Source organism: Pan troglodytes, chromosome 9 (genome assembly GCF_028858775.2).
Source record: "Pan troglodytes isolate AG18354 chromosome 9, NHGRI_mPanTro3-v2.0_pri, whole genome shotgun sequence".
Lineage (NCBI taxonomy): Eukaryota > Metazoa > Chordata > Mammalia > Primates > Hominidae > Pan > Pan troglodytes.
The window spans coordinates 75040659-75056127 of record NC_072407.2 but is presented as its reverse complement, the minus strand read 5'-3'; the positions used below and the strand labels follow the sequence as shown (position 1 = coordinate 75056127).

Genomic DNA, 15469 nt, shown 5'->3' with positions numbered 1-15469 from the left:
TAAAGACAATTTATTATTTAATTTAAAATAATATACTGTTTTTTTAATCTTACATAATCATATACCACACAGAACAATGAAGAATATTTTAAAACTTTCCTTTAGGATGGGAGTGAAGTTCTGTATTACTTTTAAAGTGATTTAAGAATATAGTAAAGGTAATAATTGCGTAATTTGCATTAGTTTAAGAAATATCCAGCTTATGCAGTGAACTTGTTCATTGTTAAAAGATCACTTGCATAATGCCGGGAATTTCATGACAAAATGGTATAGTATATAAAGAATATGGTTTCCAAAAATTTTAAAGAGCCATCTAATGGCAAACCCTTAGTAAAATTTAAATATTAGTTTCTCTGTATGCTGAGGGATGAAATGGATACAGAATTACCTGTGCTAGAGCCATAGTGCACCCTTCTACTCAGCTTGCTGTAATAAATTGGCCAAAGGTTAAGCCATCAGTCCATTTCCTAGTGTCTACTCAACAGTGGCTCTCTTTGTGTTTCTTCACTTGTTAAAGCAATACAGCAAGTGTTATTGAGAGGTAAAACAAAGCAAGCCTAACATCAGACACTGATGGCTTTTTAAAAGTTGGAATCGGATGTTATTGCATGTTTCAAAGAGTATATTGATAGTACATCTTTATGGAAGCCACTGCTCTAAAGTGAACTGAATTGCAAATCAAATCAGCATTATGCATCAGTGATGCTTAGGTAAATATAAATAAATATTATGTTTAGTGGACCAATTTTAGATAGTAGTGCTGTGGGCTTGGAGAATGATTTGAAAAAAATTTTTTTAAAAACTTTTAAAAATTGCAAGACATAGGTTTATTTTCCTTAGCAAATTAATTAGGCTGGATTTTGTTTTCTATGTAAGTAAACCTTTTATTCATCAAATGTAGCTTTAAATATAAAGTATAGAGGAAACCAGTTAATTTAAGCATAGAATGCTTTCAGAAATGTGCAATATTATTTAGGACCTTTAGTATAATAGCCCCAGAGTATGTCTGAGCATCCATGCAGATTAGATCTTGAACAGCTGCATGGAGTACACAGAAGTCATGATTCCTGCCTCTGTGAACTAACTTGAATAAAGTCTTTCATCTAAAGATCTCATTGTTTGTCTATTTCATGAATCCCTCATCTCATCTCTGAAGGGCTCATTCAGTTTAATACAGTTTAGCTTTGTGGTTTAGAGCTCTAGAAATTGCTATTGTAATTTATAATGCACAAAGTTAACAAATTAATTTCATAATTTAAAAAAATAGATAAAGTCCACTCTAAAATGATTTCTTTTACAAAGACATAGTAACTTTGGATTCTAGCTCACACCTAACTAGTTACGAACTGTATGATTTGAAGTAAAGTATTTATGCTTTTAATGTCCAATTTCTCTGTGGTGATAAAGCCTAACAGAGTTAAGAGAAATAAACGTGTGAAAGTGCTTAAGTTCATTTGTTCCTACATAAATTTAGAGCGCTGTCATTCTGCCTTCTGTCTTAATCCTGCTCATGAACTGAGGCTCATCTCATATTCTATGTTCTGTGTGATGTGTTCTGTAAACACTTTAACAGTGATTAAACTGAAAAAGTCACTATCATGTCATTTAGATGTGATTTGAGAAAATACCAGATGATCTTTTCCTCATTTGGGTACTTATATCACATTTTGCCACTTGTTTGGCAGTAACCCATATGTTGCCTGGCATATTATGTTGTATACTTGTTATTCTTCTCTACAGATAATGAGTTATTTGAATTCTGAGATCTTGACTTAATTGAACCCTCATAAAAATTAATGTGTAGTGCTTTCTAGGTATGGAATAAACTTCTATTATTTTTAAAAACTGCTTTGGAATACCCACACATATTTCTCTTAAAATAGTGAAGATGGTCAAATTTGACTGTAATTTTACCAAGGAATTTATTATATTAAAGCCACCTGGTCATAATCTCAGAAATCTGATACAGTTATTAAAAAATTTGAGTACATGAAAATTAGGAACCAGAGAAGTTTTTATTCAAAGACTTCTAACACAGAATGGCAAAAACATAAATGGAGATGGGCACTATACATTAGAAACAGAGTAATCTAGGTGGCATTTATCCATGCAATCAGTGGATCTTATCGGTATCAACTAAATTCTAGGTGATCTGCTATAGCCGGGGATGTAATGATTTAAAAAAAAAAAAAAAAGACAAGATCTGTACCTGATGGAGCTTATAGAGTAAACAGACAAATATTTAAACCAGACAGTAACAGTGTATGATGATTATGCATAAATAGAGTTATGTGAGAGGGCCAGAGGCGAAGATACTTTGCATACAGTGATTAGAAAAGGCCTTTTAGAAAAAGACACAAATAGTGAGACCCAAAGAATGAGAACTTGCCTAGATTGTGGTCTCTGGTTTCTCCCTGAAAACAATCAGGATTCCTTGGAGAACTAGCTTATTTCAAGTCTGGGCCAGGAACTGTAAAACAACAATAACAGCAACAACAACAACAAAGACGCATTCAAAGTCTATTTGGGATCATGATATGGGAGCCAACTTGGAGGGGCGCTGACAGACCACAGATGTGACAATTTGAGCATCAGAAGAAAGCAACTTTAATTAATTGGAATGCATCTATTATTTAAAATACATGAGTTCATAATGTTACTTTAAAAATTCGTTGTTCATCTTTGGACCCAAATATTGGACATTCAAATATTTATCCTGTCTTTCCTCCAAGAACTGTATCTCAGTATAACCAGATAGTTCATGAGGGATAATTCTTTATAGAATTATAGCTAATAAATGTAGAAAGAATAGCTATTATACTTTAATGAAATGAAAATAAGTACCTAGGCAATGACGCTTTTCACATTTTCCTATATATATTTGTGATTGTTTACGTTAGGAAATTTAAGTATCAGATTAAAAGGGAGGGGTGAGAATTTAGCAAGTAGGAATAGGAGTGGTTAGAAGATATTTTCATGCAATGGGAGCATTATGAACAAGGTGCAGAGGTGAAAAACTACCGTACATATTTAGGGAAGACTTAATATTTGGAGCTCCCAAAGTACAAGATATGTTAAGTGGAACTGTTACGGATATGTAGTTCTATACAAGTTCTCAGAATACACAATACTTAGAAATAGTGAAACCAAATTGTTGCCAAGTTCGGGAGGAACTTGAGATTGAAGCTAATTTGACAGCAGACCTTAATAGAAAGGTACCATGTAGAGTGTAGTGTTGATTTTACTTGAGTAATTTTTGCCTAAAGCAGGTAGTTGATTAATAGATGTGATTGTTCTTCATTTCAGCATTGTGTTCTTTTTAGTTACGTGTATAGAAATAAGTATCTCAATGTTAATGATTTCTATAACCATTACATTAGGCCCTGTTATAGTGTTAGGGGACCACATATATTCCTATCCAAAAGTAATACGTTGGCCGGGTTTGGTGACTCATACTTGTAATCCCAGAACTTTGGGAGGACAAGGGAGGTGGCTTGCTTGAGCCCGGGAGTTGAGCCATGGGCAACATGGCGAAACACTGTGTCTACTAAAAATACAAAAAGTTAGCTGGGCTCAGTGGCACGTGCCTGTAGTCCCAGGTACTTGGGAGGCTGAGTTGGGAGGATTGTTTGAGCCCAGGAAGTTGAGGCTGCATTGAGCCATGATCGCGCCACTGCACTCCAGCCTGGGCATTGGAATGAGGCCTTGTCTCAAACAAACAAACAAACAAACGAAAACAAACAAGCAAAAAACCAAACATAATACATTGTATAATTGGAATGAGCAGTTTAAAATCAATTCTTAACAAAATGGTCTTCTCAATTCAAATCCCTGTACCTCTCCCTGACACCTATTATAAACATTCTGTTTTATCCAGATTTGTGTTGTGTAGATAATAGTAAGTGGGCAAATTTCTTTGTAAAACAGTTTATTTTGTTGTTTGAAGTGACTTGTGTCACGGTATCATTTAAAAAGAAAAGACCCTTAAAATCTGTCTTGAGAATTAATAATATGGAACAGCACCAAAATTTGTTCATTAATTTTACATGCCAGTATATATCTGTCTACTTCAAATTGAATTTGTTTTTCTCTTTCCTGGTATTTGAGAGTTTGGCTGCCGAGATTTAGAAAGCTGTGTGATCAGAGTTCTATGGAGATGGACAGCTGTGTTCCCTGTGACATGCCAGAGGTGGTTTGTTTTTATGGCTAGTCAAATAGTTAAAAGTGAAAGGCATATCAATGAAGTTTCAACTTTCTTATCCTTATACTCACCCTTTTCCTAAAAATGGAGACAAGAGAGGACTGGACAATAATGAAAAAAGGTTGTAGTGTTCTACCATTTATCATTGTTTTTTGTTTGTTTGTTTGGTTGGTTGGTTGGTTAATTGGGTTTTTTTTTTTTTTTTTGAGACAGAGCCTCACTCTGTCACCCAGGCTGGAGTGCTGAGGCCCAGTCTCGGCTCACTGCAGCCTCCGCCTCCTGGATTCAAGTGATTCTCCTGCCTCAGCCTCCAAAGTAGCTGGGACTACAGGCACATGCTACCACACCCGGCTAATTTTTGTATTTTTGGTAGAGATAGATTTTCACCATGTTGGCCAAGCTGGTCTCAAACTCCTGACCTCAAGTGATCTGTCTACCTTGGCCTCCCAAAGTGCCGGTATTATAGGTGTAAGCCACCGCGTGCAGCCTATCATTGTTTTTTTTCACTTCTGAATTAAATTTACATTTGGAAAAATGAGATTTTCTAAGTCATGTATTTTAAGGAGAAGAGCTTCCTTTATGGCATAATATTTATTTTAGAAAAAATATGTATTTTTTAACAGGGTATGCAGAAGTTGGCTAGTCAATACCTGAAGAGAGATTGGCCTGGAGTAAAAGCTGATGATCGGAATGATTACAGGTAAATTAGTAGTTTTTGCCTGTTTTCTTTAGAAACGGTTTGATTTAAAGCTATGTTACATATAGATAATGTAACACTCTAGTTTTTAAAAGAATTACTTCTTTCCTCTGCTGTGTTTTCGGATATAATTTCAAAATTATCAAAATTTTAATGTTTTATAACATTAAATAATCTAAAATAGATTGTAATCTATATAAAATAGATCATTTTCATGTCTTATATAAGCCAAGATTATATTTTATATAATTAATTATACCCCCAATTGAAACTTAAAGAAGGCAGGTGACAATGGAACACAAATTGCTGAGTGACCTATGATGAAACACATTATTGTGACAGTGATGAAACAAGATTGTATATGTTCTGCCATCTTCACTGATACTTTTGAAATAAATTCTAAATATGGAAAGATGGGGTTTTTGTGAGACTAGGGGGGAAACTTTCTAATGTATTGTAAGGAAAGGAGCTTCTTTTTAGCATAATACTTATTTTAGAAAAATATATGTGTTTGTATTTTTGAATATAAACAAAAGATTTAGACGTGGCTAGTTAATATCCCACATACGAATTGTAATGAATGTGGATGAGAATGGAATACAGATTGTGTCCTCAGTGACCTACTGATATCTTAAAAGTATATGTTTGTTTAGAATTTGGTTTCTTTTGGCCAGGGGCAGTGGCTTACGCCTGTAATCCCAGCACTTTGGGAGGCCAAGGCAGGTGGATCACCTGAGATCAGGAGTTCAAGACCAGCCTGGCCAACATGGTGAAACCCTGTCTCTACTAAAAATATAAAAATTAGCCAGGTGTGGTGGCGGGCACCTGTAATCCCAGCTACTTAGGAGGCTGAGGCAGGAGGATTGCTTGAACCTGGGAGGCAGAGGTTGCATTGAGCCGAGATCATGTCACTGCACTCCAGCCTGGGCGACAGAGTGAGACTCCAGCTCAAAAAAAAAAAAAAGAATTTGATTTCTTTTTTGAGGTCAATTTGGAAGTATTTATTATCTTGTACGCTCAGGAGTTGTCCTTTGTGTTGAAGGACCCAGAAGTCAGTGACCTCAGAGCTTGCAGTCTGGTTAGGATTATGACCAAATACCCTTCAAACAATAGCAGAGAATCCAGGGTAATTAAGAACTTAGTATTGAAGCACATGGTTTAGAGTCTGAATACGAAATCAAGCTGTTGAATTGTCAGTGATGATTGACATCAGATGATTTCTTAAGAATGTGGCAATGAAGCTAGAAAACTGAAGGATATATGATAAGAGGCCCTAATAATTCTTCACAGTGGCCTACTGATATCATGGAAGGTGTCTTGAGAGCAATAAATAATAGAACAGTATGATTGCAATAGAGCATATTAAAGCAAAACAGGAAATAAAAATATTAATAGATTTTCTTCATGCCTGTAATCCTAGCACTTTGGGAGGCCGAGGTGGAAGGATCACTTGAGGCAAGTAGTTCAAGACTAGACTGGGCAGTATAGTGATACTCCATCTCTACAAAAAAATACATTAGCTGGGTGTGGTGGTACGTGCATGTAGTCCCAGCTACTCAGGAGGCTAAGGCAGGATGATCGCTTGAGCCCAGGAATTCAAGGCTGCAGTGAGCTATGAATGCACCACTACCCTCCAGCCTGGGTGACAGAGTGAGACTCTGTCTCCAAAAAAAAAAAAAAAAAAAAAAAAGAAACCACACAGATTTTCTTAAGGATTTTCTGTATCTGCAAAATTCAGCTAAGGAGGAAGAGAGGAGAGATGAAATTCTAGGCAAGAGAGGCAAGTAGAACAAAACCTTGAGGTGACAGTGAGCATGGGATGTTCAGTGTTGCTGGTATGAGGAAATCAGCCTAAGAAGAAGATTGCTTGCAGTAAAGAAGGATCCAACTTATAGATAGTTAGGCTGGGCATGGTGGCTCATGCCTGCAATCCCAGTGCTTTAGGAGGCTAAGATGGGAGGATTGCTTGAGGCCAGGAGTTATATTCCAAGTTTATTTAAAATTCAGGATTCAGGTTACCAAAGAAATAAGGATTAAAAAGCTGTGCTCCTAGGCTAGCTTATAAACCCTAATTTAAAAAAGTATTGCAAGCCAAGATATACAAAATATTTACTATGTGGCAGACACTGTGCTAAGAACTCATTTCCCATGATTATCAGAACAGCTCTGTGAGGTAGATATAATAATTCTCATTTTATACTATAGGAAACCAGGTCTCAGGTTATATGTCTTACTCAAGGTCAGATAGCTATTTAAACACACATTTATTCTTTCTTTCTTATTCATAGGATACATATGAAATACCTACTATATGTCAGCGGTTAAAGTAGACCTTAGGATTAGAGAGGCTAGAAGATATGTTGTCTGTCCTTTGTAAGCATACAGGAGATAGCCACTATAAATAGTTGCAGAATTGGGTAGTAGGAGAGGGGCACTGGAGCCATAGAAGAAAACCTGGGCTTGTAGAGCCAGGTCTTAAAGAATGTGCAGGAGTTTTCCAGGCAGACAGTTTGGTAAAAGAAATTCTAAGTGAAAATAACCCCTTCCAGGCATGGAGCATGAGAAAATGTGACTGTTAGGTAACAGTTCAGTAGGGTTGCTGTGAAGTATGTGGGTTTGAGGTTAACTGGAGTGGTGGAGATTAAGGATACATCATAGGTAGGCATCATAAAAGGACTTTACATATCACAGTATAGAGTTTGCTTTTTTATTCAGAACGTAATGGAGGTGTTGAAATGTTTCCATGAGAGGAATCACATTATCATCTTTAATGATAGTGTAAAGGTGGATTCGAGGGGTGTGAGGAAGACTTCAGAAAGGATAGAATGGCAGGAATTTAATTCCTTATCATCTCATATTTGAACCAAGGAAATTGTAGCAGAAATCAAGTTGTAGGAAAGATTTCAGAGATATTTAGAAGACTTAAGCCAGAGGACTTGCAAATGATTTGGCAGAGTTTTGTTTTTTGTGTTTGTCAAATTTGTTCTGAGACAAATTACATATATAAACAGTTTTCTTCATATTTAAAATAGCTCTTGCAACATTGAAAGCACTTGATAAATATTTACTGACTGAATGAATGAAGCAGGGGGAGAGAGATGAAGAATTATACAATGACTCCCAGGTGTTTTCATTTAGGCAACTGAGAGGATGGTGGTGCTATTGTGAAAAAGACAATAGAAAGATCAGGATTGAGGCTGAGAACAATTGCCAATGTTTTTGTTTATTTGGAGCTTATTTTAGTTTTAGTCATTTAAAATTTTCCATTTAACTTTTTCGTATTTATATTTGCATTGGTAGTTTTAAATTCTTATCCAAGTAATACATGTTTTTTATCAAGTAGGTAAACAGTACAGGAGTATAAAGAATATCATTTCCCAAGCATCTTCCATTCACATTTCTGCTCCCCTAGGGTAATTGCTATTACAAGTGTGTGGTCTTTTCTTTCACATTTTTTTCTGTGTGATTCACACATGGGCATACATAGTTTTGTTGTTTCTAACAGAACTGCAATTATTATATACATGCAGTCTGTAACACCCTTGCTCCCCGCACACACACTTAAGGAGTCTATTTTAGAAATCCCTTCATGTCAGTATGTTCTGGTCCCTCATTCTTTTTAATGCCTGCTTTAGTGCCATAGTATTGATGAACTATACTTTTGTTATCCACATCCCTATTTGTAGTTATTTAGTTTATTAGTATTTCAAATAATGCAGTGAATAAGTTCTGTATGAACATAAGTATATTTTTGTACACTGAAAGTGTATCTGTAGGGTAAATTCTTAGAGGGAGAAATGCTGGATCAAAGGGTTTATATATTTAAAATGTTGATGTTGGAGGGAGGGTCTTCAAGGTGGCTGACTAGGGGCACTTCGTACCTCCTCCACTAAGAAGAACCAAACTAGTGAGTGAATAATCACATGTTGACTAGATCATCCAAGAGAGAACACTGGAATTCAACAGAAAAGTGACAGGAAATACCTAAAGTTAAAAAGGAAAGGGAAACAAGGTAGCCTGTTCAGGTGGGATTAGTCAGGAGCCAAGAGAGACCCCCATTGGTCCACATTCCCACTGTAGACTTCTGTAGTGCTGGCCATGGAAGAGCCCTTCAACCTTCCTGGGCCTTGAAACTAAGATAGGGAGCTGCCAGGAGATTGTGTGATGGCACTACACCAAGAAGGGAGCTCATGCTGGGTCCCACACACGCTCTGAGAACTAAGCAACTGCAGCAAGGCACTATTTTAGAGCCCTGCCCCCAACAGACTGTGCACTGTCCTGGGGTCCAGCATCACTAGGGCTAAACCACAAGAGAAGTGTGAGCTGCTGCCCTTGGGGCCAAGCTGTGGGTTAACACTGTTAGGTTAGCAGTGTAAGTGCTGCTGGGGAGCGAGTGGTGCTGGGGCAAGTATTCCCCACCTGCTAGCCTAGGTGGTGCACATGTTCCCCACCTGCTAGCCTAGGCTTCCAGCTCAGAAGGTAGCCCTCCCTTTTCCAGTGGCAGGGCAGCAGTGCAGCCACTACTGCCTCCCACCTGAGCATTCTGCCAGTGGCCTAGGGATCAGCCTGCCCCTGCCTACCATGGCTGGCACCTGCACATATTGTTGAGAGCCTGAGGGCAAGCCACCCCAGCCTGACTTCATATCCCTACTCCATGCCAGAGCACACAGGCTAGATTGCCCAGCACATTCTACCACCATTGGCACCTGAATACTCCTCTAGGGGGCCTGAGGTTGGTTCTACCCACCCCTGCCACTACAATCACAGCTGAAACCTACCTGCACATGGCACCTGCAGGCTTGGAGACTGAGCCGCCCACCCCATCACAGCCACCACCAACACCAGCATACACAGCTCAAGACCCAGAAGATTATCCCATCACTGCCACTGCTGTTTTATGCCAGCTGCCCAGAGGCCCAAGAATCTGCCCACCCACCCAGCTCACTGCTGCCACTACCAGCATCTGAGTAAGCCACCTGAAGGCCAAGAATTGGCCCACCTGGACTGCTAGTGCCAACTCACCACTGCCTCTACTGGGGCTCAAAGACTGGCCTACCTGGTGCCCCAATCCTCAGCAAAACTTTACCACAGGCCCCACTAATAACTGCACCTGAAACCACTGAATAAATTACAAACACCACTGACACTGTTCATAGCCAAAGAATTCGTACAGATACCGTACCACTGCAAGCACCCAGAATCAAGGCCAAAGGGCCCTACCAAACAACACCATAGATCTATCTTCAGGAAAACATTCCCTACAGAAGCAAATTCAAAAAACTGGAAGAAGTGACTATCACATCAGATGTGCAGTTATCAATGTAGGAAACATGAAAAAGCAAGGAAATTTAACTCCAAAAGAATAACATAATTCTCTAGTAACAGATCCCAATAAAAAACAAATTTACAAAATCCTGGAAAAAGAATTCAAAATTTTGATATTAAAGAAGCTCAATGAGATACAAGAAAATTCTGAAAAACAGTACAGAGAAATCAGAAAAACAATTCAGGATATGAATGAGAAATTTACCAAAGAGAGATATAAAAAAGAACCAAACAGAAATTCTGTAATGGAAGAATTCATTGAATGAAATACAAAATACATTTGAAAGCTTCAACAATAGACTAGATCAAGCAAAAGAGAAGATCTCAAAACTTGAAGACAGGTCCTATGAAATAACCCAAGCAGTCAAAAAGAAGAAAAATAAGAAAGAATTAACAAAGCCTTTGTGATATATGGGACAACATAAAGTGACCAAATACACATATTATTGGTTTCCCAGATGGCAAAGAGGGAAGGGAAGGGTTAGAAAAATCTATTTGATGAAATAATAGACAAAAACTTCCCAAGTCTAACAAGAGATTTAGACATCCAGATACTGGAGGCTCTGAGACCCCCCAGGCAGATGAAATGCAAAAAGGCATTCTCCATGGTACATTATAGTCAAACTATCTAACATCAAAGACAAAGAGAGAATTCAAAAAACAGCAAGAAAAAAAGCATGCAGTAACCTGTCAAGGAACTGCTATGAGACTAATAGCAGATTTCTCAGCAGAAACCTTTACAGGCCAAGAGAGAATGGTATGATATATTCAAAGTACTGAAAGAAAAAAAAACTACCAACCAAGGATACTGTATTCAGCAAAATTATCCTTCATAAATGAAGGAGAAGTAAATTCTTTCCCAGACAAGCAAAAGGTTAGGGAATTCATCACTACTAGACTGGCCCTAAAATATTAATATTGGAAGTTGTTCCCCATAAACTGTATAAATATATTTAATTTTTTCTAGTATGACTTTGTTTTTTGAGACACTTTTCACTCCATCATCCAGGCTGGAGTGTGGTGGCATGATCTTGGCTCACTGCAACCTCCACCTCCCAGGTTCAAGTGATTCTCATGCCTCAGCCTCCTGAGCAACTGGGATTACAGGTGTACGCCACCACACCTGGCTAATTTTTGTATTTTTAGTAGAGATGGAGTTTCGCCATGTTGGCCAGGCTGGTCTGGAACTCTTTGATCTCAAGTGATCAGCCCACCTCAGCCTCCCAAACTGCTGGGATTACAGGCGTGAGCCACCACACCCAGCCTGTAGTATGATTTTAAATTGTCCCTTTGTTTTTATTTTTTACCAACAGTGCATGTAATCAGTCTTTTAAATTGTTTGCCTATCTGATGATACATGCAGCATTTAATGTCATTAAAACCTCAATTTGCATTAGACTTTTGTAACACTACTTTCTCTTGGACCTTTTTTTTTTTTTAATTTGAGAACAGGTTTTCATTCCTTTCTATGTAAATGCGTCTCAAAAATCCCTCAGCTCTCTAATGACTTTTAAGTAAGCTTATTTATATTCTTGTCTTTAAATCTTGACTATGAACTGGTAATAATAATATATTTTTATTAACTTTTCAACTTGGGAAACAAAAAGCTGCCTCTAATTTTACCTTCTTTGTAGATCTCTTCATATCTGAAATGTTAAGTAGCTGCTTGTTTGCATGTGATTTCTTTCACAATTCCATCTGCTATAATGACACAAACTATATCTTTATATCTTTGTAAAACAGGCCTACTGTCACTCCCCTGCTTGAAAATCTTCTACTGTTTTTCCTTGCCGATGGGATAAATTTAAATTTCTTTTCATGATATTCAAAACCATGAAGAAACCTGGCACCAAATTATCTCTCTACTTACCTCTGGCCATTTCTGCTTTCATCCTTGGTTTTCCAACCTTTGGGCACCTCAGTTGCAGTTGTGTTTCAGTTCTTATCAACACCTCCACTGGACTGAAAGCAGTCTTTTTCCCTGTCTTTATTTATGTTACCCAGGCTTAGGATATTCTCCCTTTCTACTACCAATAACAACCATGTATGAACATTTATTAAAACACCATTCTTCTTGTTACTAGTTACTATATAAATTATTCTTAGGTTATGAACTTAATCACATTTTCTTTTCTTTGTTTTGAGACAGTCTCGATCTGTCGCCCAGGCTGGAGTGCAGTGGTACAGTCTTGGCCCACTGCAACGTCTGCCTCCTGGGTTCAAGCAATTCTTGTGCCTCAGCCTCCTGAGTAGCTGGGATTACAGGTGTGCACCACCATGCCCTGCTAATTTTTGTATTTTTAATAGAGATGGGGTTTTACTATGTTGGCCAGGCTGGTCGCAAACTCCTGGCCTCAAGTGATCTGCCTGCCTCAGCCTCTCAAAGTGCTACAGGCTTGAGGCACTGCAGCCAGCCCTTAATCACATTGTCCTGAGTTGTCTTGAGATGTGATGCCAGTAGAAAGGTGTATTTCTAAGCCTAGGGAAGACCTGTGGTTTTGTTTGTTATATCTTAAACACTTTTTACTTTGAGATAATTGTAGCTACACATAGTCGTCAGAAATAATAAATACAAAGAGTGCTCTTACATTCCCCACCCAGTTCTCCCAGTGGTAATATCTTGCTTAACTGTAGTACAATATCACAACCAAGAAATTGATACTGATACAGTCATCCAACTTAATTCAGAATTCGTTAGTTTTATACACATTCATTTGTGTGTATGTGTGTGCATATTGAGTTCTGTGCAGTTTTACCACATTCGTAGCTTTGTGTGACCTCTTCCACACTTAAGATCTTGTTAAGAATTTAAGTTAAGAATTTCTTGATTTCTTTCTTTTCTTTTCCTTTCCTTTTTTCCCCCCTTTTTTCTTTCTTCTTTCCTTTCTTTCAAAACAGGGTCTCACTTTTGCACCCAAGCTGGAGTGAAGTGGCTCACTGTAGCCTCAAACTCTTGGATCCAAGTGATCCTTCCACATCACCTCCTGCATAGCCACCACTACCACCATGCTTGGCTAATTTTAAAATTTTTTTTGTAGAGATGAGGTTTTGTTATATTGCCCAGGCTGATCTCAAACTCCTGGCCTCAAGCAATCCTTCTGCCTCAGCCTCCCAAAATGCTGGGATTACATGCGTGAGCCACTGTGCCCAGCCTTGATTTATTTCTTAATGAGAAATTTCTTCTGGTAAAGTTTTCTAGGTTTTCCTAGATATCTTATATGATATTCATAAAAGAAATCGTTCACAGCGTGAACTTAGGTGGTATATGGATGAATGGTTTTGTATTTTACTAGTTATAACCTAATTATTATGGCAAGTATTTTTCAGTTAGAATAGTGATATAAAATCGTAAGATACATATATTTTAGTTTAAAAGGTTAGTCCTTTTAACAAAAATGATAAGTAAATAATGGTACAGAAGATAGGAGACAAAAATAGTAGATGATGTGTACAAAGGACTTAGGATACATAAGTCTTGGTATAAACTATATCAGAATGAAGAGGCCCTTTTTAATGTTCAGCATTGTTACTGAGACTAAGAACAATCTTGTGTCAGCAAAAGACAGAGGTTTGGGAGCCAGACACATTTGGTTTCAAATCTAGGCTCCATCATTCCTTCCTCTCCTCCTCCAGTAAATATGTATTGAGTGCCTGCTATGCCATACCCTGTGCCGAACATACAACAGTGAATGAAACAGAGCTTCTGCTGCATGGAGCCTACATTCTAATGAGGGAAGACAAACAGTAAACAAGTGAATAATTAAACATATATGCCAATTGGCGGTAACAGCAGTAAGTATAGTAGGGAGAATACAGAGGGCCAAGAAGCGATTGCGCAGCAATTGCTGTAATGTGCAGAGCACAGGTGTTGGGGGGGGACAAGGCAGAAGCAGAGAGGGCAGGTAGGAGACTGTTGCAGTAATCTAGGCATAAGGTGAGGGTGGCTCAAAGCGGGGTAGTCACAGTGGAGGAGACTGGCAGTAATTAAATTCCATGGTATTTTTTAAGTCTAGCAAACAGGATTTCTTGATGGAGCAGATATGATAGACAAATGAGGAATCGATGATGATTCCAGGGCTTTGGGTTTGAGCCAACTACTAGAAGGTTTGAGTTGCTGTCAGTGAGATGGAATAGATAGATTGCCAGAACAGATTTTAGGGAAATCAAGAATTTAGTTTTGTACATGTTAGGCGTAAAGGTGCCTACTAAATATCCAAGTTGGATATGTTGAACAGGCAGTTAGGGTTTAGGGAAGGTGTCTGGGCAGGAATTAAAAATTCAGGAATTGGGCTGAGAGTAGTGGTTCATGTATGTAATCCCAGAACTTTAGGAGGCTAAGGCAGGAGGATGGCTCAAAGCCAGGAGTTCAAGATGCAGATTAAGCAACAAAGTGAGATACTATTTTTATTAAAAAAAAAAAAAATAGCCACATGCAGTGGCTCATGCCTGTAGGCCCAGTTACTTGGGAGGCTGAGGCGGGAGGACCACTTGAGTCCAGGGGTTCGAGGCTGTAGTAAGCTGTGATCATGCCATGCACTCCAGCCTGAGCAACAGAACAAGACCCTGCCTCTTTAAAAAAAAAAAAAAAAAAAAGTTTAGGAATAGTCAGGATATTGATACTCTTTAAAGCCATGAGACCGGATGGCTTTAAAACCATCTGTAGAATGAGATCATCTAAAGAGTGAATGTAGGCCTGGTGCAGTGGCCCACACCTGAAATTCTAGCACTTTGGAGGCTGAGGTAGGAGGATTGCTTGAGCCCAGGCGTTTGAGGCTACAGTCAGCTATGACTGTGCCACTGCACTACCACCTGAGTGGCCGAGCAAGACCTTATCTCAAAAAAGAAATAATAAAAATAAAATAAAAATTTAAAAACAATTTTCAACAGAGTGAATGTAGTTAGAGAAGAGAAGAAGCCTGGGGTCTGACTTGAGGGCACTCCAGTATTTATGGGACAGTGAGATGAAGCGGAACCGGCAAAGGAGACTAAAGAATGGCTGGTGAGGTGGGAGTAGACCAAAGGAGAGTGATGTCCTGGAAGCCAAGTGAAGAAAACATTTCAAGAAGGATAAACTAGGTCAGTGTTGCTGATAGGTCAAGTAATAGAATCAAGACTTGAACTATTTGGACTAGCCATAGGAAGATCTTTGATGACTTTGGCAAGCAATTTCAGAAGAGTGGTAGACACTAAAGTCTGATTTGGATAGAATTGAGAGACCCAGATGAGAGAAAGTAGAAACAGTAATT

At 38.3% G+C, this 15469-nt stretch overlaps 1 protein-coding gene across 29 annotated transcripts in view; it reads left to right on the top strand.

Moving 5' to 3' along the window:
* The window catches only part of FCHSD2 (FCH and double SH3 domains 2), a 302934-nt gene that overhangs the window by 120198 nt on the left and 167267 nt on the right, over positions 1–15469 (top strand). For 20 of the 29 annotated variants that reach the window (XM_016921547.3, XM_016921553.3, XM_054661497.2 and 17 more), the window contains one exon: positions 4825–4901. The exons of 8 other annotated variants lie outside the window; for them this stretch is intronic. In XM_016921547.3, coding sequence (XP_016777036.1) covers positions 4825–4901 — 77 coding nt within the window. Of the gene's footprint in view, positions 1–4107; positions 4190–4824; positions 4902–15469 lie in introns of all 29 variants that reach the window. One more of the 29 variants, XM_063783162.1, reaches the window with a different exon arrangement.